This window comes from Sinohyriopsis cumingii, chromosome 15, assembly GCF_028554795.1.
Source record: "Sinohyriopsis cumingii isolate HCF-2022 chromosome 15, ASM2855479v2, whole genome shotgun sequence".
Lineage (NCBI taxonomy): Eukaryota > Metazoa > Mollusca > Bivalvia > Unionida > Unionidae > Sinohyriopsis > Sinohyriopsis cumingii.
This window is the reverse complement of record NC_142975.1, coordinates 77,547,596-77,573,934: the sequence shown is the minus strand read 5'-3', so window position 1 is coordinate 77,573,934 and position 26,339 is coordinate 77,547,596. Positions and strand designations below refer to the sequence as shown.

Sequence of the window (26,339 nt, the reverse complement as noted above, 5' to 3'; positions counted from 1 at the left end):
TTGTACATTATAGTTGCAGGTCAATTTGGCCATCATACAGTATAGTGCAATGTTGATTATTTATTAAATAGCCTACAGGTTTGCTTTCTTAAATTTATTTAGTAATTTCCTTTTGTAAACCCATTCTAACTTTTTTGGGGGACTGTCTTTTCCAAACATGACGCACAAGGTTAGGATTACGAGAAAAAAGACATCACATGTAATTTCAGTATATGGGAATGACATTTAATTTTTTTTACCAATGTTTGGGAATCACCCTTTCCTGCAGTAATGTTAGCTTAGCTAGTGATAACGTAGGACTTAATGACTGGCACAACAGTATGTGCTGTGTGGTAAGTAATCACTATATGTCACTTCTACCTACATGTACTGTCTGCCTTTGGTAATTTAAAATGCAAACAGTCATACCAAATTTCATGTCTGTACATAAAATAGCATATGTGCTCAGTTGACCTTGACAAATTGGTTGCTGTGACCTCCTTTTATGTATATCTATCTTCAGCTTTCTGGCATACTTTGCCAAAAGCAATTTATGTATGGTAACTGGATATATCTAACCACAATATGTTTGAAAACCCCATTTTGCTCTCACATCATCCCTAATTTAATCTGTTAACATTCATAATGAAAATTTACAAAGTAGTTTTTTAGTTGACCAACATATCTAGTTAAACCTGTACAGTGTCTGATATAATGATGAGCTTCATTTTTAATAAAACTTGAATTTTATTATTTCATTTTTATTCTATAACAATGAGTGCACCCTCTGCCAATAGTAAGACAATCCAAGGCTATATCAGAAAAAAATCTGCTGGAAAAGGATCCTAATACAATGGGTTCTCCTGAATTCTTCAGGGCTGTTCCATTAAAACATACAGGGGACCCAGAGAAGGCACTTTTAAAGCAGGGTACTTGCCCATAGATGCAATTTTGAATTTTCTTATTATTTTAATATGAAATCTGTGAAATCAAAGTAACCTGGCATATATTTTTTTTTTAAACTGCCTTCTCTCGGTACCATGTATGTTGAAATGGAACAGCCCTCAGTTTATCTATTGAGGGTAGTGTAAATTCACATCCATTTAATGGGCTAAGAAATACATCCTGGGTCTCTATTTCATTAGCATTGAAATGAAGAAAAACAAGTCTGAAGGTCAACAAAACATTTATTTTCTACATTTCTCAAAGTTTTAAGGCTTAAGTAATTAAATTACAAGATCACTGACTTTGATGAACCAAGCAATAAAATGAAGTTAAGAATTTGCATGCTCACTACTGTAGCATTACACAGTACAAAAAATTGACAAAAATAATACTTTAATGTAAGCAAAACAATCTAGAAATGTTATTTATGGCTAAAATTCTGACATACAAATACTGGATGCCATTACAAAATTCTGCATACAAATGGAAACTTTGTCATTTCTGTGGGTACTCCTTTGCATTGTTGTTGGTATTGGCATTGGAAGTGGATGTGTGATGACTTTTACTATAGTGCACTTTCCACTCTCAACATGTGTTCAGAAAATGTCAGATCTGATGTCTGTTAACTGTCATCAACATAAATAACTGTCATTCAACATATTTTTTAATCTAATCAACACAACGTTGTCTATTCTAAGTTCTATTGTCTATATCTATTGAGAAAAGTTAGGATTTTATGTGTTACCTGTCACTATATTTTGCAATCTTGCCTTTTGGTGAAAATACTTCTACAGTGAGCTATAGGATTTAATAAAAAATCAGCTTTAAAACAGTGTCTGTTATACAGAGTATAATTTTATACATCAGGAGCTTTTGCAATAAGATTTTCATGCTGGCCCCTAGACTGGGATTTCCTTGTCTCAGTCCCCCTCACCAAGTTTCATGACTCCAAGAATAATAATCTCTTATTAAAGGGTGCACAAAACCAACTTGGTTTGCGGTAAAATGCAACTACATGGTAAACAAAATGTACAATGTACAAGGGTCTGTACAACAATAGCCCCCTTGACCCCCTCTTTGGACAACAATAGCCCCCTTGACCCCCTCTTAGTAGTTACGTGCCTTTAAGCCCACTCCAAACCTGCCTACATCCAAAGAAAAAAGAAATACTGCGACAGTGAGGCAGTACATATTTGCTGGATACTGACACTGATGCCAATTCTATTACAACAACTAAGGTCAGTTAAAAACTCGACTACTTGAAAGATATGGCTACCACAACTTTACAATGAACATGCCCAACAATAAACCTATCCAACACTTCCATAAATGTTATGAATAAAAAAAATTAAAAAAAAGATTTGTTTAATCCGAACTGCCTGAGATACTGTCCAATGACAAGACCACACTAATTTTATGCAAACGTTTTAGGTGGGCCTTTTGGCTCATCATGCAAGAATACCGAATGTCCCAAACTATCTGGTAAACCCGGGTTCTCCTCAAAATGATCCTGATAATAAAACCACCACTGCAAATTACAGATAGCTACTTGAATGCAAATGTATTTTCCACTGGTGCCATGTATATTTTAAGGAACAATTTAAAAAATATAGAGTTTGGCTACAAGTTCCACTCCTACAAATCTCTCTACAGCAAATCAAAAAGTTTGAAACACATGTCATTAAAGAATGGGATGTCAAACTCCAACATGTTTATGGTGATTTAGTGGAGGAATGAAAGTATTAAAGGTACAAAAAAAATTTTGTTTTAGATAACAGAAAAGCCATTATGAAGGGCAATGAAAAGTATCAACTTAAATTTATTCAAACATAAATTAAGATTTGACCTCCAATGTAACAAAAAAGTAGTGCATAACTGACTACATGTAGTCAAAATCATTATTACTTAAAAATCTGGATTTTGACTTCAAAGTGTCATGTGGAATGAACTGCTGGAAATGCTGAACATTCAAATATAATGTTCACAAAAGAATTTATTTACTGGGGATGCAAGTTGCCCTGAACATAAAAAAGCTGAGTATTATATGTAAAGAAACCTATCTGTGGCCACATTCTTTCAAATTTTAATACGGAATGAAAGCAGTAATTATTAAAAAAACATAGCAAAACAATTGGTACAAATAAATTCAAATTTAACATATGCTCTAACTGACTAGTCATATAAAGGAATGAAAGTGCACAAGAGATAAAATTCTTGCAATATACAAATTTTAGTTTTACTGATAGACTTAAAGAAACTGGTCAACAAAATGGCTATACAGGAGAAAACAGAAAACTTTTGACTAACTTCAAAATGTTTAAATCATAATTTCTGTTCAATCATATGGAAATACCCACTTTTGTGTACTTGTTAATGATGAAACAAAATCAGCATATGGATAGCCGCATCATTTTATAATGCATATCACCTGCTGTTAGGACTGTCTGCTGCTGTGCAGTTATCGTGCAAGCTGAACGCGACTCTAAAATTGTATCTTAAATCAAATGCAAGTTTATGGGAATACTGTGCTTAACAAATAATTATTGGAACAAATCTACACAGGTCATGGAAACAGGTTATAATATCATCAACATTAGTCAAACATGCACATGTAAGACCTGGAGTCATTAGCATGTCAAAGAAAATCCACGTAATGCCCATTAATACAGCCAATTTATATCAAGCCAAGTACAAAGACTTTCAAATTGACTAAGCAAAAACTACACAATAAAGCGTAAGTACTTTTTTTTTAAAATGAGTGCAATGAATACATATACATAGTCAATTCCAAAAACAAGCAAATTTACATAAAATTGTGGATACATTTCTCTGCATCGCTTATTAATCATGTGTACTGTTGCACTATGAACTCAGAGACCGAGCATGAAATAATGTCTGTAGTTTATCATTAAAAGAAAAACAAAAGAAACAAGAAAAAAGCATATACAACTTCTTTAACTGCATTAAGAATCTGGTGAAGAAAATGACAAGTCCATAAAAAGTGAACAAGACCTTGCTAAATCTTTAGTGATATACGATCGGTCATAAAATAGGTTCCACAGACTTTCTGTTGTAGAAACCAATGAGATCTCAATACTTATGCCACATTGAAAAAAATTCACTCATGAACATGTACTTTTCTATGAGCAAATAATAAAAGTCATCTCTGATTTTCAACCTGTACAAATCTTAGGAATTTTAAATACTCATTCAGCATTTATTTTATCATCAATTAGTAACAGGTTACATTTTCCTGTACTATTCCTAGTAATGACCTTCACATGTGGAGAGATATTCAATTAAGAAAGTGTACAAGAAAACCCTCATCAACCTATACATTTTAAACTGATTTGGGATTGCTTGGACCGGTAACTATGTAAAAATATCAATTTTTCAAAGTGTTCAAATATTTCACAAGTAATCAATCTTAACGTTTCTTGAAAATAACATTTTGGTTTGAATGTTGACAATAAAAAAAAAACAATCCTGGTTCAAATACTGATAACTACTGCATCTTCACTGGTCATAAATGTTGTGTGTGTGTGTGTGTGATTTGAAATTTTCTCGTAGCTTTAACAATTTTCAGTCATACTGCTATGATGTCTGCAGTGTGGCAGTTTATAGTGATGTCAAGCACTGGGGCATCATGCTGTAGACATGTAGCATGATATCCCACCCAGTCACATTATCCTGACACCAGGTCGACCAGTCCTAACGCTAACCTCTTAATGCTGAGTGCCAAGCGAGGCAGCTGTTAGTACTAAGTGGTGGTTATCATTTGATCAATCAATACAAAGATATTTGATTAGTTGGGACCTACAGGTTCTTGTTTTAAATTCTAATCCATTCCAGAAATGTATGCATGTATAGCATCTAATGGCACAACAGCACAATCTTGACAATACAGTGTTGAGCATAAGTTCAAGACCTTCTCAGATGAAATATCATAATGTGATACATCACAGGGCGAAAAACGGTTGCTTTGTTTATAGTACTTCTTTAGACCAGACTGACTGATAAAAGTGAATGACCATATATAAAAAATGTGCTTTTTAACCGAAAGAAATGTAAGCACTCAAATCCATAATACTACAACAGTAATTAATCAACAATAATTAAACAATACAAAGGAAATGTTATCTCAGTAGAAGAGGTGCCCTCAGTAAAAAGAAAATTTATATTCCATTTCCAAACTCAACAAATTTATCATTATATTTGTCTTTAACATAAAAAAAATTCAAATATTATGGGCAAAAGTCAACACTTGACATTGTGCAAAGTTTTCAGAGAAACTGTCTCAAGGGTTAGTGGTAGTATTATGATTTCTGATTGACTTAAATCATGGAATGATACTGAATCAATAGGACAATTACTACACTATGAACTGGCACAGCACAATATAACAATATTTGTTTTTGCTATAGTGCAGATTCTTTTACCAAACTGACACATTTTTTAAAGTTAAAATTTGGCAAATTTTCAAACTCTACTAAAAAAATCATGGAGTTAAACGCAAATCAGGTAACGGAAAAACGCATGAATAAACAACATGTTTGGCATTAAATGCTGACAAGATCTGAGAAGATGGAAACAAAAAATATGTCTAAACATCTGGTATTTCCCCAGAAAATTACTGCAATACAGAATATTCTGGTTTGGCAATATATACTCAAGGACCTGACGTGAATGTAAACAAGGATAAATGTATAAACATTTCTAACACTGAAAAAAAACTATTTAAATTTAAAAATAAATAATATAACCTATTTTCTATTGAATTCCAAGAAGTAATGCTATGCATCAAATACTCTGCTGCTCAAAAGAAGTTCAAGGTTATTTTGAGTAGATATACCCTGTCATGTGATTCTCTTCCAGCTTAGATTTTCACCACCACAATACAGCTGTCCCTCATTATGTCACTGTAGTCAGGTTCTAAAGCCACAAACTGCATTATATCCTGAACCCCATTAAAATGAGACCTGCATTATGTATGGAACCACATTATTATGAGATCTGCATTATGTATGGAACCACATTATAATGAGATCTGCATTATGTACGGAACCATGATATACTGAGAACAATGTAATATACCTAACAGTGGTATAGTGGGAATAATATTTAAAAAACTTGTAATAAGTACTTTAAAAAGGAAATAAAGATATATGCTAGCTTTCATGTTGTTATCTTTCATATTGTTAAACTCATATTGTTAAACATCAGTATGATTCTAGTCAGGGAATCCATAGCAGTACTGCCTTATATTTGGAATCATGTTATAATGAGAGACAGCTCTAAATACAGAAGATAATGAAACAATAAATAAAGATAATGACAATATTGACAACATATACAAATGATCACAATATAATATTGACAATAGATACAGAAGATAATGGCATAATATTGACAACAGATACATAAGATAATGACATAATATTGACAACAGATACTGAAAATAATTACATAATATTGACATTAAATATTGAAGATAATGACATAATATTGACATTAAATATTGAAGATAATGGCATAATATTGACATTAGATACTGAAGATAGTGACATAATATTGACATTAGATATTGAAGAAAATGACATAATATTGACATTAGATATTGAAGATAATTACATAATATTGACATTAGATATTGAAGATAATTACATAATACTGACAATAGATACACAAGATAATTACATAATATTGACATTAGATACACAAGATAATTACATAATATAACTGTTCATTGTAATATGAACTCTGGATATTTCGAATGCTTGGGGAGATTCACAATATAATGTTAACAAAGGTAGGCTACATACATGTCAAACATGTACAGGGACCTTAACGTTATTTTAATAACATATAGACTTACATGAATCAATACACAAAAATTGATAGAACTTAATTTTATTATATTAAACTCAGAGTAACTATTCATGAAATTATTAACAATATATATGGCTATGTTGATACGAATTTATTTAATCAGTATAATTAATCTTTATGCAAAAATAATTATTTGTCAGTGCTGAAAAATATGATAATAATGCACTTATGCCATTCTAGTTGATCAATATTCCTGTCTCTTTAGGGAAGGCATTCAATCAGTTACTGCCATACTAGCATTAATAAACTAATTTTATCACCAACTTTTTGTCACTACATGATACAGAATTATATGCAAAATGTTAAGTTGCAAACCACATCCAAAGATACAATAAACAACACAGTTGACAAAATATGACTTATAATCATTTTTCATTCATTAATTTGTAACATTTTGCATGGGTTACCTTTGATTTTTGATGGGGAGGCAGACTTATCCAAATGTTTGTCACTGTTTTTGAAAATTTGATACAAAGAAAATATAGGAATGACTAACCGATATGAGCTTATGATACAGTTTATCATCAGGTAGGCTTTCATGAAGTCTATACCAAGCATTAGAAACTTGGAGCATTTAGACTTCATTCAGTGCAATCCATCTTCCAAAAAGAACCATAAGCATAAACTGTTTTAGAAACACAAATAGGCCACGATATATATGAAATATATGATAAAATGATAACAGATTTTGATGTTTTAGAAACACGAGTACCACAAATAGTATGATACATAAAAAATCATGACCTTTGCCCTTCTAATGACAGTGAACTCTGAGCCAGAGACTTGACTACTGTATGACAAGTTGCGAGTCCAGTTTCATCAATGTATCTGAAGGGCTTAAAAACTGAGTGTGTGTCTGTGATTTGCATTTTTAACGTAGCTTTAACAATTTTTCAGTCATACTGTCATGATGTATTCAGTATGGCAGCTTATAGTGATGTCTAGCATTTGGGCATCAAGTTGTAGGCATGTAGCATCATGTCCCACCCAGTCACATTATCCTGACACCATGCTGACTAGTCCTAACTAAGGGCCAAGTGAGGCATCTGCAAAACAATTTTTATACTTCTTTGGTGTGACTAGGCCAGGGTTCGAAAACCCGCAACCTCCTGCATCCAAGACAGATGCTCCAAGTTAAAAAGTGACAGCTAGGATAATTAACAAAGCATTGATTTACACATACCCTTGTGATTTTGACCCTGAATACACAAGACAACATTAAGATATATAAGAGGCAAAAGTTTCATTAAACTATTTTCATCGATTACATGTCATCAATTTATATTTTACCTTGCCATAACCTTGACCTTGAGGACATGTCTATGGTATGTGCCACACTGTCTAGTTATTATACATAACTGGTTAAAATTACATTAAAATATTTTGTGTGGTTCAAAAGTAGTACTCCAGACAAGGGTACAAGTCAAAGAATTACATCTGACCTTGCCATGACCTTGCCCCTCAGACTGGGGGCATGGCTATGGTACACAACACACCAATTAGTCATGATACATTCTTGGACAAAGTTTCATGACTATCTCACCATAACAGAGCTATATGCCAGAGAAGTAAGTATCAAAGAATGGACAACTCCATAAAATGCCCGACATGAGATGGTATATAAAAACTGACATGGCTTGTTCTAATCTGTAAAGAGAAGAATAAAAGTTACCTAACTGAAAAATTATGGTTGGCATCTTATTGTTTCTAGATCAGCAACAACTATGTGGAAGAATTATCAAAAAAAATTCTACAAATGAAACACAAATGTAATTTTCATCATTTAAATCATTATGACCATTGCAAAATATATCCCCACTTATATTTATTGACTGTGACTATCACAAAATGTTGAAGACTTGTGATGCACAAGAATACAACAGGGAAGCATGCAAGGAATCAGGCATAACTATAAAAATATCAAATCCATGTAATTTTCAGTACAAACACAGGATAAAATAAAAATAATGAATCAGTTTGTTTATCACCTAAACAATCAAAAGTTATTGAAATACAAATGTCCTTGTTTTCTGCGGTTAAATTAAATAGAAGCCTGTTGGTGGTACAGCTATAGGCTGACCTTAGATATTATTGTTTCTCAGTGTTGTAGGGGGCTGATCTCAATTAGACTGCTTTAAGAAACTAATTATAAAGTTTAAAATCATATAAAAACACACACGAGAAACATCTCTATGAATGTAATTAAATGTTCATAAAGTCTGACCTGGATTCAATATGATAGACCCTTAATTGTTGTTGTTGTTTAGGGTTTAACACCATTTTTCACCATTATAGCCTATACATGGCAGCCAATAAACAGGGAGCTAATGGCAACCTTTCTCACATACCCACAGCTGCTGAGCCTCAGACTTTAACACATACAGACAAAGGTGAGATGGCAGTGATTGGTTAAAGATAGTGCTTTAGACCACTTGGCCACCTGGGGCCCCTTATATGTTTTTTTGACAAAAATTTGACACTGAGTCAAAGTATATGTAACAAAGTATACTATATCGAATGTAATTTGATCCTTTTTTTTTGTTTTTTTTTTAATTGTAGATTTATCACACGATTTATTCATCTACACATTATTCTATATTCCACCAAGTGATTACAATATGTACAATAACAATTTAATAACAGATGATAACAATATATACAAATCTATTTTACTAACAGATTATAATAAAATGTACAACATGAATATACTAAAGTGGTAAACTTGCAACATGAAGGAAAAAAATGTTCTGACAGAAGTGTAACCTTAATCACTGTCACGATTCTTGTATATGACAATTAAACTCCAACACTTCCCATAATGAGAAAATCAATGCAACCTACTTTACATGATGAAAGTTTAAAGTAACTGAGAAAAACTTTACTGCAAAGTTTTATGAAGATGCAGAAACTATTAAAGGTAAATAGAACAAATACAAACAGTGAATTTTATGGGTCACCGGGGGAAAAGATCAATTCTTTTCTTATATGTTCCACTATGATCATTTAAATTAAACCTGTTTACAAACAATCTGGTGGCATATTAAAACAAATAAAATGTTAGTATTTATTCACGTTCAACTTATCACAGAAAATATTTAATTTTTGTCAAATATTATCTTGATTCTCTATATTTCTTTGAAGAAAAAACAACACTCACATGTACAAGTATTTGAAAGTATGTGACTTGTAGATCCTGATAAAACGAAAAATTTAACAAAAACTCTTGTTTTATTTGTAGCTATAGGCTTGTGACCAAGAAAGGCAATTCAAATAATAGTCAAATATTGTAGAATTACGGACCTCTGCTGAAAGCCGTTCCACTTAAACATACATGGTTCCCTGGGATGGCAGCATTTTTAAATATATATATCAGAGTACTTTTACTGCAAAGAGTTCATATTAAAATGAAAAGATAATTCTAAAATGCATCTATGGGTGAGTACCCCACATTAAAAGTGCCTTCCCCCGAATTCCATGTATGTTTTACTGGAACAGCTCTGAGGTAAGCAGTTAGGTTTTTTGAGCTTGTAAAAACTCATATTCGCCAGCATTAAGGTTACATAATGTTGTGCAAAACCTTTAAAATTCAACTTGTTTCAGAATAATGACAATACTAAATTAGCTGCTTGAATCCAAAAAAAAGAGATCATGACATCACATAAAAGCCAGGATGTCATGATGGTGCAATATAAGGCAATACGAATTATGCGATGTTGCATCCTTCAATAAAACATCTCTCACAGGAAACAGGTAACATTGTAGAATAGCTAGATAAAATAGTGATTACTTAAATAAACTGCTTTGCATAAACAATTATATTTGAAAACAGAATGTTCTGCAAATTTAGGGAAATTGTAAAACATTCTAAAATATACTTATTTATAGAAAACAAAAATGATAATAACAACTGGCTACCAATCTGAAAGACTTCCTCTAAATTTTATGTGTGAAAAATAGCAAGTATTAGATGATGACATAGGCATTTTACAGAGCAATTATACTATTCAATATTAAATGTGTGAACAGCGATATAATTATGTTACACAAGGGATGTGAATGATGTCCAGTGTGACAACACTTATACTTCGCAACATGTCAATAACATCCAGTGGGTTCTAAAAACTAAACTTCCTGTACTTTATTAAGCAATAAACAGATTCGAATCTTTACACTTGTTTCATACAAAAATTAGAAATCTTATGTAATAATTTTAATAATTCTGCCTGCGAAGACAAAAGATGCAATTAATTCACCAATTTCATGTTTAATATTATTTGATATGTTGTATTTCATGTTTTCTAAGGTTTCATATGTTTTATAGGATTTCATATTTTTATATGAAATTACAATTGAACAAAGACATTCTATTAGATTCTCTTATGCTCCTCATTTGGATGATGGGTAGTCTCGTAGTCGAGATGGACAAAGGCCCGCTCAACCGTCGGAAACTTTTCAATTTTCTGTTGTAGAGACTCTCCAATGTCATGTGATTCCTTCAAAGACATATCCTTTGGAAGAACTATGTCAACCTCCACAAGGAAATTATTTCCAAAATGAAAGGCACGCACTGTATCTATTTCAATGATCTGAGGATGATGATTCAAGCAGATCCATGTGATTTTGCTAAGGAATTCGGGTTTAGCAGTGTAGCCCGTCAACAGCTTGATTTGCTCTGAAACAAATATAGGACAATTAAGTTTCTTAAAATTGTGATGACGGAAAAATCTACAACCTCCTTGCAAAGTATTGTAGTTTTTGTGTCTGTGATCAAATGAACACATACTAATATTTTATTGTTTTATTATAAATTATTATTCAAACTTTCAATGTTCGAAATATTTAATATTAAATGTTATATTTTAAATGTAAGAAAAGAATATAAATAAAATATTATTTATCCAACAGGATAATTTGAAAGATATTATTAATATTACTTATCACTACAGATTGTATCATCATTTTCTGAAATTGGAATTTTATTATTAAATCCCTTGCACCATGTTTGACATAATCAGTGTTGTGCATACAAATCATGTCATTTTCTCCTGATGACATGCATCATACAAATTAAGTTTGCGAGTTGGATGTACAGAAAAGCTTAGTAAGTAAATCCTGTGAGCCATGGTAGCTCACTTGGATTCATAATCAAAGTGTCATAGGTTCAATCCCCACTCAAGCCAGACTTGGTCAGCTGATTTCAATGTGTCCATATCCTCGGCTTGATATAGCCAATATATGTTAAAAGTGCTATTACAAAGTGCTATTACAAAATAATAAAAATATTTAATCATTGTTTTTTTTCATAATGTATTTGCAACCTTCATGTGACAGAACACTTTCTGTACCCCAGGAAGACAGAAGTGGACTGATGGATGGAGAAATAGAGCAAGTACATAATGAGGTAGATTGATTGACAGAGACAGACAGACAGACAGATTGAGAAATAAAGTTATTCGTATGAAAGTTTGTTTCATTAGCTCACCATAGCCAGTTCTCCACCAATTAAACAAAATGTAGAGACTTATCAAAATTGCCCCTATAGGATCAATGAAGGTAACTCCTCGCGCCTTTGTTGTTTCAACAAACTGCTTAGATCCTGTCAAAACAAAATTATACTGTAGAATTGGAGAAAAATGTATTGCAGGATTCAACGGTTTGATGATGGTTGTAATGTCAGAAAAGAATTCTGCATTTGTGTGTGTGTGATTTGTAGCATCATGTCCCACCCAGTCACATTATTCTGACACCAAGGAGACCAGTCCTAATCTAACCTCTTAATGCACCAAGCAAGGCAGCTGTCAATACCATTTTTATAAGTCTTTGGTATGACTTGGCCAGGGTTTGAACCAGCGACCTCCCACATCCAAGGCAGATGCTCTAACAACTAGGCTATCCTGAAACCAGGCCAATCAGTCCTAACTCTACACTCTTAATGCTGAGCGCCTGACGAGGCAGCTGTTAGTACCATTTTTATAAGTCTTTGGTATGACTCAGCCAGGGTTCGAACCCATGACCTCCTGCATCCGAGGCAGATGCTCTAACTACTAGGCCACCAGAGCGGTCAATTCTGCAATTGTATTGTCTCACCTCCTATGTCCACTGAGGCATATTCCAAATACCCAGCAAAATCACTGGAGCCTAAAAAGCAGGCCATCGTGACCTCCTTTTGATAAGCAGTACATTATATGATGAAGCTTCATGACTGTATATCCAACAGTGTCCAAGAAACTGAGCTACATACAACAATAATGGCATCTATGCCAACTAAAACACTGTTCATGATACCTATGTTGTGCTATGGAGACAGTTGAGTTTTTAGTGTTGATGTGTCAGCAAGCAAACAGAACATGTATATGCAATAGCATTGATAAAACCACAACCCGTCTTGAAAGACTACCGCTTCAATAAAAAAATTTAATATTTCCCAAGACAGGCAGTCTCTCAATGAATGTCATATTATACAATAAAACTGATCAGTACATCAATTATCTGGTGTTATATAACAAGTAGTTATCCAAACAAAGGTCTTATATCACAAGTGGTTGTCCAAACAAAGGTCTTCTATCACAAGTGGTTGTCCAAGCAAAGGTCTTACATCACAAGTGGTTGTCCAAACAAAGGTCTTATATCACAAGCGGTTATCCAAACAAAGGTCTTATATCACAAGTGGTTGTCCAAACAAAGGTCTTATATCACAAGCAGTTGTCCAAACAAAGGTCTTATATCACAAGTGGTTGTCCAAACAAAGGTCTTATATCACATGTGGTTGTCCAAACAAAGGTCTTATATCACAAGTGGTTGTCCAAACAAAGGTCTTATATCACAAGTGGTTGTCCAAACAAAGGTCTTATATCACAAGTGGTTTTCGAAAACAAGTCTGAGGTTTTTTGCATGCTATAAGAACTTAAGATGTGTTAAAGCGTTGCTTCTAGGATTTTTCAAAATTCATCTTATATCACAAGTGGTTGTCAAACCAAAGGTCTTATATCACAAGTGGCTGTCCAAACAAAGGTCTTATATCACAAGTGGTTTTCGTAAACAAGGCTGAGGGTTTTTTGCATGTCATAAGAACTTAAGTTGTGTTAAAGTGTTGCTTGTAGGATTTTTTCAAAACTGGACCAACTCCCCTACCCATTTTCCAAATTTATGCTACTTCTAAATTCAATATGGCAAGTTTGGTCATCTTTCTTGAGAATTATTGTCCCAAAGAACACATTTCAAGTGATTTCAGCATCCTCAAAACACGAAAGAAAAAGGTTACTGTGTGATTTATTGTATCTAAGCAATATTTTTAGCTTGTGTGTGTGTATAAGTGTGATTTGGATTTTTAACATAGCTTTAACAACTTTTCAGTCGTATCACTATGATGTCTGCAGTGTGGCAGTTTATGGTGATGTCTAGCACTGGGGCATCATGTCCCAGACATGTAGCATCATGTCCCACCCCATCACATTATCCTGATACCAAGGAGACCTGTCCTAACACTAACCTCTTAATGCACCAAGCAAGGCACCTGAAGTACCATTTTTATATGTCTTTGGTATGACTTGTCCAGGATATGAACCAGCGACCTCCCACATCCAAGGCAGACGCTCTAACCACTAGGCAACCAGAGTGGTCCTTTTTAGCTTGTATACCGGATCAATAATTTATAACCTATTTACTAATTGCTTCTTTTTGATTGTGTTCATGTATGTCAAGAAGAGGTGTAATAAACTATACAGGTAAGAATGACAGGCAGAAAGAGTTATAAAGGGAGAGAAAAAATGATTGAATTTTTTAATAATAATAAAAAAACATATGAAGAGACAGGAAGTCGCACTTTAATAGTTTCAATTTTGAAAGATAATTACTACCGCAATGGGAGGGATATTTAAGTTGAAATACTTAATTATATCTGCTTTTGTACAACATTTTGTCAAAACTTTTTCTCTTTCTTTTGATTTAAAAAAACAATAAATATACAAACATCCCATACGTATTTAGAAACTGGTAGGAAGATAGCCAATCAGATGTAAGATTACATCTTTAATATGTGTGGATCTCACTAATTGCCAAACCCATCCAAAATCTTGATGATACAAGTCAATATGTGAGGTCTGATCAAAATTAGATTATAAATATGGCTTCCAGAGGGCTAACAAGCTCAGCCAATCAGATGCAAAATCGCCTCATTCATATGCATGGATTTCACTTGTTATCAAATCCATCCAAGATCTTAGTGATATACGCATATATTCTAAGTCTGATTACAATCAAGACAAAAATATGACCTTCAGAGTGATAATTGGCTCAACCAATCGGATGCAAGATTATTAATATGCCCTTATATATTTATCAAATCCATCCAGGACCTTACAAAACAAACACATTGCAAGTTTTATCTAAACCAGGTCGGAAACATGACTTCCAGAGGACAATTAGATAAAAGATCACCTCATTTGTATCAACGGATTTTGCACGTTATCAAATTCATCTGAAATGTTAATGATATAAGCATATATTCCAAGTCTGATCAAATTCAGACCAGAAATATGTCATTCAGAGTGTTAACAAGGTTAGCCAAAGATGACCTCATTGATTTGCATGGATCTTACTCAGCATTGAACTAGTAAGAGACAGAAATATGGACTCCAGAGTGGCAACAAGCAATTGGTGATGGACAGGTGTATCCCACATGATGGACACAGGGCCAAACAGTAAGTTCCAATGGCATTGTTGCCACTAAAATGATTGCTTGGCTGGAATTAGATGTAGTACTGAGTCAGTCAAAGGTAATAACTAAGTAAAATATGGTCAAAATCTTTCCAGAAAGTGTTATCACCTATGATTTTGCTAAAAATGAAACTTTAAAGTCATTACGACTGAAAACCTCAAGAGAATGAACGATAGTGTTAACAAGTAATAAAGATATTCTTAAAAAAGTCAAGGCTCAAACTAATATGTGAAATATGGTCCAAAATTCAGGGATTAATAAATATGCCTGTGATGCTGCTGCGATAAACATGTGGATACGCAAGTGTTAAAAAATATATGAGGATGCTAAGCTATTCTAAGTTGATCAATAACTTGCTGTGGAGAATTTTATCAGCCAAAAATGGATGAAATCAATACAAAAATGTGAAAGCTAGTGTTCTGAAGCTTCTGAGATGCTAATGGTATTCAAGGGCCATAAGTCTGTAAAATGTGAAAGATAGTGTTCTGATGCTTGTGAGATGCCAATGGTATTCAAGGGCCATAAGTCTATAAAATGTGAAAGCAAGTGTGCTGAAGCTTCTGAGATGCGAATGGTATTCAAGGGCCATAAATCTGTAAAAATGTGAAAGCTAGTGTTCTGAAGCTTCTGAGATGCCAATGGTATTCAAGGGCCATAAATCTGTAAAATATCATTAAAATCTGATGATCATACAAACTGCAAGAGGATATTAAGTTACACTGCCATTACAGTTAAAATCAGAAAGTGTGAATCCAGAGGAATGTCCATTCAAGTCTCTCATGGGTCATAATTCCATAAAGTCAAAATCTGGTCTTCTTTTAACTCATCCAAGATCTTATTGTGACAAGGCTTCACTGAAGATTTGATTGGAATAAAAACGAAAATATGAAGGCTATAGTCTTAACAAGTCACTGGGGTGTTCTTTCTAAATTGGACATTGTACTATTTAACTCTTAAAAATCCAGCATCAAACTCATATAAAACCTTGCTGAGGCAAAGCTTCATACTAAATCTGGTTGTAATTTTAAAAAATGTCAATGTTAGTTGATCAAGGGCTATAACTTGCCAAAATTAATGTTGATTTGTTGTTCCCGTCGTTCTAGGGTTTAACACCATTTTTCAGCACAAGATAGGCTATACATGGCAGCCAGTATAACTGGTGGAGGAAGGACCCTGGAAAACCCAGGGAATAACCACCAACCCACGAGAAGCTACTGGCAGGCTTTCCCACGTACCCATGCTAGCCAAGCCTGAGACACGAACCTACGCAGACATAGATGGCAGTGATCTGGAATCGTGAGCACTTTAGACCACTCAGGGCCCCTGAAATTATTCTAAGAACTCAACTAATCCTACGAACTGTTGAGATAAAGTTCAAGGGCAATAACTCTTATAAAGACAAATAAAATCTGCTTTTCTAGAGGTAAGTTTCAGATTTGGTTCAAATCAAATGAAAATGTGGCAGTTTGAGTATTCACATGGATAATACCCTGAAAATACAACATCTTTTTCAATTCAGTATCATTTTTTTATTTATATACAGATGAACATAATATGTATATATATATATATATATATATATATATATATATATATATATATATATATATATATATATAGTAGTTAAATGTTTTGTCAAAAATGTTGTAATGTTACTGGATTTGGATTTTTTGGTTAACATAGCTTTAAAAAAATATTGCTACAATGTCTGCAGTGTGGTAGTTTATAGTGATGTCTAGCACTGGGGCATCATGCTGCAGACATGTAGCATCATGTCCCACCTAGTCACAGTATCCTGACACCAGGCCAACCAGTCCTAACACTAACCTCTCAATGCTGAGCGCCTAGCAAGGCAGCTGTTAGTACCATATAAGTCTTTGGTATAACTTGGCCAGGGTTCGAACCCGTGACCTTCCACATCCGAGGCAGAGACTCTAATCAATAGGCCACCAGAGCAGTTGTAATGCTACTGTCTGAAATGTAAAATAGTTTCATAATAGTATGAACACTGTTGTATTTCTTATCAGCAACTAGAGGGAATGGCGGTTTTTCAATTATACATCTTGCAAAGAAACTGATCAATAAATGCAGTGATAAATTTGGGACAGTCTTTGATATAATAAAATTATACACACAATTTGAAAAATGCAAAGCCAGGGGAAAATATAAAAATCTTCATGCATAGGGCAATTTTTGTGATTACAAACAAAACAAATACATAGAAAATTTAATTAATTACCCAAATAGCCACAGACAATTGCGACAATATTAGAAAGTACATCATTCCGATGGTCCTGTGCCAGAGCATTAATAGATGAACTCCCACGACCAAAACATTTACAGACGATGACAAGGCTGAATTTGATCACTGCAAGAGAAAACATTTGTCAGTCAGGAAATACTGGGTTAAAGTACTAGTTCAAGAGACAAAAAAGTGAGAGAAAAATTTGAAAAATATAATCAGTTTTTCTTCATTAATTTTTTATGCAGTGTATTCCCAATTTCTCTATAAACCCAAGACATCAAAATCAGACTCAACATACTTAGTATTTTTTATGGATGGCATTGATATATAGCACATTTATCCAAGTTTCCAATGGCCTTTCCACCTCATGTTAGATATTTGGACTGTCTCACCCCCCCACCCCAACGGAACTATCCAAATATTTAACACAGTGTGGAAAGGTCAGAAAAAATTTGGACAAATGACAGTTCAGTGCAGGCATCTCTTGTTATTCTAAGGGTTAGAAATTTAAACCTCAAAGAGTTTCCCCAAGCAAATAATCTAGCCATATCAATTACAAAAGGAACTGCATGCAAGTGACTAATGGATCAAGCCACAGTGATCTACTTTTAATAAGGTCAGTCATGTATATCTACTATAGGTGCGAGTATACATTCATGACTTGACACAATGTTAAATTAGAATATCTAGAACAGAACATTATACACCTGTCTGGTGTTAAATAGTCCTAGATGAAGCACTGGTCATATATATCATAAATATATATGACATGTACATTAAAGTTCATGGGGATACCATGAGCAGTTTGGGAATTCTTCAAACAAACAAAAGTGTCTATAATGAAAAAACTTTAAAGCTACTCGATGCGAAAAGTATATCCAAAGTCGTAGTTTTCTACTCTGTCTGTCTGTCTGTCTGTCTAACTATCTATCTATCTACACACACACAAACCAAGAGCAGACATGGAGTACTAGTCTTCTACTCCATGTATACACCAATACTACATACAGAGCACTAGTCTTCAACTATATATGTACTGGAATACTAGCAAAAGGCACTCTGTACCATTAGTCTATTAAGTGAACCAAGACCCATCTGGACCACAGGTCTATTAAGTGTGCCAAGGCACATCTGGACCACATGTCTATTAAGTGTGCCAAGGCACATCTGGACCACAGGTCTATTAAGTGTACCAAGGCACATCTGTACCACAGGTCTATTAAATGTGCCAAGGCACATCTGTACCACAGGTCTATTAAATGTGCCAAGGCACATCTGTACCACAGGTCTATTAAATGTGCCAAGGCACATCTGGACCACAGGTCTATTAAGTGTGCCAAGGCACATCTGGACCACAGGTCTATTAAGTGTGCCAAGGCACATCTATACCATTAGTCTATTAAGTGTACCAAGGCACATCTGTACCACAGGTCTATTAAGTGTGCCAAGGCACATCTGTACCACAGGTCTATTAAATGTGCCAAGGCACATCTGGACCACAGGTCTATTAAGTGTGCCAAGGCACATCTGGACCACAGGTCTATTAAGTGTGCCAAGGCACATCTGTACCACAGGTCTATTAAGTGTGCCAAGGCACATCTGGACCACAGGTCTATTAAGTGTGCCAAGGCACATCTGGACCACAGGTCTATTAAGTGTGCCAAGGCACATCTGTACCACAAGTCTATTAAGTGTGCCAAGGCACATCTGTACCACAGGTCTATTAAGTGTACCAAGGCACATCTGTACCACAAGTCTATTAAGTGTACCAAGGCACATCTGGACCACAGGTCTATTAAGTGTGCCAAGGCACATCTGTACCACAAGTCTATTAAGTGTGCCAAGGCACATCTGGACCAATAGTCTGGTATGTGTATCAAATTTTTCAGAGACTTTTAAAAATGCTGGAGTTGTGTTCTAGAAATGAAATTGTGATGTATGGATAAAACCAATTTCTATATCTCATTCCAACTTTTGGGGTGAGAAGGATAAAAATGCTATCCCCACTTTCTGAACATAAGTATTGCAAAATTTATTAAATTCCTAATGGTAGCTGTAGAGTTAATGGCTCCACATAAATTAATACTGGTAGTTTTAGAGTGAATGGATTCAAACAAATTCCTTCTCATTATAATTCAGTGTTAGTCCCCATGTTCTTATAATTCACAGTATGTCTAAGGTATGTCCCTATCCCATTACAATTCACAGTATGTCCTATCTAATTATAATTAACAGTTATGTCCCCATCTCATTATAATGCACTGTTAGTCCCCAAGTTCTTATAATTCACAATATGTCTACGATATGTCCCTATCTCATAATCATTAACAGTATGTCCTATCTCGTTATAATTCACAGTATGTATTATCTCATTTGAATTAACAGTTCTGTTCCTATCTCATTATAATTAAAAATTTTGTCACCATCTCATTATATTTCATGGTCGGGCCCTGAGTGGCTAAGTGGTCTAAAGCGCTCACTGTTATGGATCACTGCCATCTCACCTCTGTCTGCATGGGTTCAAGTCAAGGGCTCAGCCAATGTGAGTACATGAGAAAGCTTGCCAGTAGCTTTTTATGGGTCAGTTTTTCTTTCAGGGGTTTTCCCAGGTTCTTCCTCCACCATTTATAGCCTATCTTGTACTGAAAATGGCATTAAACCTTCAAACAACAACATCAATAATTCACAGCATGTCCCTATCTCATTATAATTCACAGCATGTGCTATCACATTATAATTAACAGTCATGTCACAATCTCATTATAATTCACTGTGCATTCCTATTCCATTAAAATTCACAGTACGTCCCTATCCTATTGCAATTCATAGTATGTCCCCATCCCCATTATAATTCACAGTATGAACAGATCCCATTATAATTCACAGTATGTCCTATCACATTATAATTCACAGTATGTCCCTATCTCATTACAATTCACAGTATGTACAGATCCCATTATAATTCACAGTATGTCCTATCCCATTATAATTCACAGTATGTCCCCATCCCCATTATAATTCACAGTATGTACAGATCCCATTATAATTCGCAGCATGTCCTATCACATTATAATTCACAGCATGTCCCCATCCCCATTATAATTCACAGTATGTACAGATCCCATTATAATTCACAGTATGTCCTATCACATTATAATTCACAGTATGTCCCCATCCCCATTATAATTCACAGTATGTACAGATCCCATTATAATTCACAGTATGTACAGATCCCATTATAATTCACAGTATGTCCTATCCCATTATAATTCACAGAATGTCAATGTCTCATAACTTTAAATATTCTTGCTGATCATATCAATTTATTTTCACTTTTACCCTTTCACAAAAGATTCCACAGATTTATTTAAAGCCATTTTAGTGTTTCCTCAAAACATCAGGGTGTCTTCAAAGACATGGAACATCATGTGGGCCAGATGAACTGATATAATTCAGATTAATTTCTTACCGACAGTGGATGCAGATATGAGGATTGTTGGTAGCTCTACTGTAGGAATTGATCCTTCATTTGATACAAAGGCAGCAATCTTTTGTATGGACTCCACAATCAGCTGAAAGGACGCAATGGACATGACAACCGACAATATAACAATAGCTGTCGGTTCCAGTCGAGATCTGCCTACAAATGGATGAGACATGTAAAAGAATCAATCATAAAAAATTTCATTAACAAGAAGAAATTTTATTGTAAATTATATTTTTCATGAATATCAACCTCATCACATTAACATTGGGAACTAACTTCCACTTGCTCCCAAATCCACCCTTCCCAGAAAAGACCCAAATTGGATTTCTTCACCACATATATATGCTGGGCCACAATGAAGTTTGTCCCTCCAAACTGTGGTCAATCCTTTCTCCCTCACCTCTGAGCAAATTTAGTCTTACATTAACTCTGTTAAGAAGATCTAAGATATAATTACCTCCCCTGGCTCTCTGAAGTGGCTACCCATATACCACAGATGCTCCTCAGTTTAAGCTATGCTCAAAAATCTTCTGAAAGTTGTTGGAAAAATGATTCACCACAATGAGGAGGGATCAACTGCAATGTGGCCCAGCAAGTATTCTCGGAGAAACATCATGCTGATTAATGATAAACATTTTCTATCTCCATGAAAATGAGCAAAACATCATGATGCTTCAACCAAAGGAACAAGGAGAAAAATGTGCTTTCCTTACCCAAAAATTTCCAGGCAAATCCGGCACAAGATTTAAACCAACATCCATGACAAGACTGTGCTGGCATCAATAATGCCTCATAAATGCCAACCACAGAGTACAAAAATACTGACTGCTTATGGTAACAATACTGATTTTCAGCAACAAATACTGATTTTTAAAATTTTAATGCATATGTAACTAATTACAACATCTACAACCATCAGTAAAGAAGGACAATAACAACTTAATTATTTAATGTCAACTTAATTATTTAATTGCACCTTCTGCATCGGCACCCTATTCCATTCGGGTGCCAATTCAGAAGGTGTATGCGTGCAACATGCTAACACCTTTTTTTTCTCAATCATTATTGATTCCAATGTACCATCTTTCATTGATGATCTGAATTCAGAGCTATTTTTTTTTTACTGAACTGTTTTTGTTCTAGCAAACGAGTAATCCTTTCTGATTTTTCTGTTTGGAAAAGTGTGCAAAATAAATTGCCAGCAACACTACAAACTAAAAGAGGATGGTTCATTACTAAAAGAAATTTAGTAAACGAACTTCTGATTGAATTACATTAAGGTTCTCTCTGGTATTTATAAACATAAGTTCAGGCAGTGTTGTTGATACTGAAGAAGCAAGCTGATGTTTATTAGCTTTTTCATGCCATCTTATGTCACGGACGCCTCCATACCCAACAGAAATCACAATTACACAATATGCAAGACACAGTGACCTCCTTTACTGGATGGTTTTACAATTCTAAAAACGACAACATAATCTTCCTTCCAGTTCTGTTTTCTTTTCTTTGCAGGAGAAAATTCTGAATCTTCTGCCTTCTTTTTCAACATGACTAGAAGTTGAATATTACAAAGATGAGATACATTGATAGCGGCAACTGCTTTGCATAATCCATTATGGTAGTTAAAGAATGGCATCGTATCCCTTGATTTCTAATGAACCAATCATATTTTAGAACTCTATATCCATATATACATGTGATACATTTACTCTCAGATAAGAACCTGGTGTCTGTTCAAAACAAAAAAATTGCAAGGAATTTTTTTTTTTAAATTTAATTTAAAAATATCTGATTTTTAACAAGAAAAACATTCACCCATTTCCAGGTCCAAAATATGGAACAAATATGGTAAAAACAACACTTGGCAGCTATGTCTGGTGGAAACCTGGGTAACCACCACCAGATTCAGTTTTCTTTTCTGTGAGAATAAATCGTAAAGGTAAAAGCTGGAAAAAGTCAAATGTGTCTGCCAGCCAAGAGACTAAAAACGTCTTGAATCAAACAGTTGTGTTTTGCATGCAAGGTTCACAAAAATGTGCTGATAGCTTCTAGAAATGTATCTGATCCTGTGAGATCTATAAATACAATAAATGGATCATCTGAATGAATCATGAAGACCAAATCATGGGAAGTGATGTCCTATTTCCCTCCTATAATGGGATGAAAAGCATCTAATGGCCTTGATGAATTCTTTCTATGCATTTAAGATAACATTTCAAAGTATGAACTCAATCGTGGAGGTTTGCAAAACAGTTTTAATGCTACTGTTTACCAATTAGACCTACCAGATCAAAGCCAATCCAGTGCCACTGTTTCCCAGTTAGAGATCTACCAGATCAGAGCCAATACAGTGCCACTGTTTCCCAGTTAGACATACCCGATCAAAGCCAATCCAGTGCCACTGTTTCCCAGTTAGAGATCTACCAGATCAAAGCCAATCCAGTACCACTGTTTCCCAGTTAGACCTACCAGATCAAAGCCAATCCAGTAATACTTTTTACGATTTAGACCTACCAGATCAAAGCCAATCCAGTGCCACTGTTTCCCAGTTAGACATACCAGATCAGAGCCAATACAGTGCCACTGTTTACCAGTTAGACCTACCAGATCAGAGCCAATACAGTGCCACTGTTTACCAGTTAGACATACCAGATCAGAGCCAATACAGTGTCACTGTTTCCCAGTTAGACATACCAGATCAGAGCCAATACAGTGCCACTGTTTACCAGTTAGACCTAACAGATCAGAGCCAATACAGTGCCACTGTTTACCAGTTCGACATACCAGATCAGAGCCAATACAGTGCCACTGTTTACCAGTTAGACATACCAGATCAGAGCCAATACAGTGTCACTGTTTCCCAGTTAGACATACCAGATCAGAGCCAATACAGTGCCACTGTTTCCCAGTTAGACATACCAGATCAGAGCCAATACAGTGCCACTGTTTACCAGTTAGACCTAACAGATCAGAGCCAATACAGTGCCACTGTTTCCCAGTTAGACCTACCAGATAAGAGCCAATACAGTGCCACTGTTTCCCAGTTAGACCTACCAGATCAGAGTCAATACAGTGCCACTGTTTACCAGTTAGACATACCAGATCAAAGCCAATCCAGTAATACTTCTTACCAGTTAGACCTACCAGACCAAATCAGTTCCAATACTAATGTTTACCATTTAGACCTACCAGACCAAAGCAGTTCCAATACTAATGTTTACAATTTAGACCTACCAGACCAAAGCAGTTCCAATACTAATGTTTACCATTTAGACCTACCTGATCAAAGCAGTTCCAATACTAATATTTACCATTTAGACCTACCAGACCAAAGCAGTTCCAATACTAATGTTTACCATTTAGACCTACCAGACCAAAGAAGTTCCAATACTAATGTTTACCATTTAGACCTACCTGATCAAAGCAGTTGTTGAGTTACATGATCACAATGAATCAGTAGTCTCTGCATGAAAATAGGAGTACATTCTTTGCAAATAATCTCTGTCACCTTTTTTGTGTTTGCCAGTTTTCTAACAATACAGAGTGTGATACACTGTAAATATCTTACTGGACTAATCTGTTCTGGACTGTTCTGTTTTTCATCTGACCATTTATTTCAGTGTTCAAATTACAATGGACAATACTGTCATTATCTTAATTCCTGGAAGACAGTTAAAAGTTTAGCAAGTCTAAGGCTGAAAATGATGACCAGCATCCTGCAAAGGCTTTCAGTAATTTAAAGAAAAAACAACTGATCATCAGCTTTACGGTTTAATGAAGTATGTATTTGAGCTTAAAGTCAATTTTGAGCACAGACTTACCAACAGGATATAGTTGGAGACTTACCAACAGGATACAGTTACAGACTTACCAACAGGATACAGTTACAGACTTACCAAAAGGATACAGTTACAGACTTACCAACAGGATACAGTTACAGACTTACCAAAAGGATACAGTTACAGACTTACCAACAGGATATAGTTACAGACTTACCAACAGGATATAGTTAGAGACTTACCAACAGGATACAGTTACAGACTTACCAACAGGATATAGTTAGAGACTTACCAACAGGATACAGTTAGAGACTTACCAACAGGATACAGGTACAGACTTACCAAAATGATACAGTTACAGACTTAACAGGATACAGTTACAGACTTACCAACATGATACAGTTACAGACTTACCAACAGGATACAGGTACAGATTTTTCTTCTTCATTGCTGAAGAGGTGTACCAAATGACAATACCAGAGATGAGGTCCACTGCCGAGTCAACAAGACTGGAGATGATGGAAATGGATGATGACAGAGCAACAGCAACTGCTTTTGCTACCAGCAACAACTGAAAATTAAATGAAAACCAGTTAAATGAAAATTTTTAATTAAATGACAAGTCAGCAAGAATGCAAAGATCCCAAAAGAGTGTACCAAGAGAATTGCCTTGTCTATCCATGTTACTAAATCGACTATTTTCAAAGGTTTTGAACCATATAATTCTAATCCTTTAATCACAGTATCAAAGATATCAATGTAGCCATCATAAAAGAGTAATAGAAAGATGCGGAAAGATGGGTAATATTCAATAATGACAAGAATCTGGCACTAAATTGCAAGTAAAAATCAATGAAATCTGCACCAGTGGAATAAAATATAGCTTATTATAATGGAACATTACAAGACAGAAATTACAACACAATCAAACCAGTCTTGTATGACCACCTGTATTATGAAACAATATTCTCGATATATTGATTAATCAGCTATAAAGTTCAACCTGCAATGAAAAGACCACCCCTCTTGAGATAACACTTTTCAGGCAGAAAGGGTGGTCTCTCAAAATAGATCTCATCTATATTACAAATACATAAACAGACCTTACAATGTTCATTTTGCTTAATAAACAAGTTAAAAACACCAATGTCATACAAACTTTGAAGAATAAAAGGATCTATTAGCACTACGTGCATCAGGAAGAAACTCATTTGCTACAATTTTTGTTCTGAAAGGCCATAAACAACGACCTTTCCAGATGAAAAGTGAGTGTATCCAACAATAAATGGATCATAATTC

At 34.6% G+C, this 26,339-nt stretch overlaps 1 protein-coding gene across 3 annotated transcripts in view; it reads right to left on the bottom strand.

The window, feature by feature from the left end:
- Positions 1 to 1,148: 1,148 nt before the first annotated feature.
- LOC149782121 (uncharacterized) overlaps positions 1,149 to 26,339 on the bottom strand; it is a 63,705-nt gene continuing 38,514 nt past the window's right edge. For 2 of the 3 annotated variants that reach the window (XM_089933569.1, XM_089933570.1), the window contains 5 exons: positions 25,455 to 25,611; positions 21,244 to 21,414; positions 17,769 to 17,897; positions 12,296 to 12,409; positions 1,149 to 11,485 (listed from right to left, as the gene is read on the bottom strand). In XM_089933569.1, coding sequence (XP_089789695.1) covers positions 11,181 to 11,485; positions 12,296 to 12,409; positions 17,769 to 17,897; positions 21,244 to 21,414; positions 25,455 to 25,611 — 876 coding nt within the window. In that variant the 3' untranslated portion in view covers positions 1,149 to 11,180. The remainder of the gene's footprint in view (positions 11,486 to 12,295; positions 12,410 to 17,768; positions 17,898 to 21,243; positions 21,415 to 25,454; positions 25,612 to 26,339) is intronic. The other variant, XM_089933571.1, reaches the window with a different exon arrangement.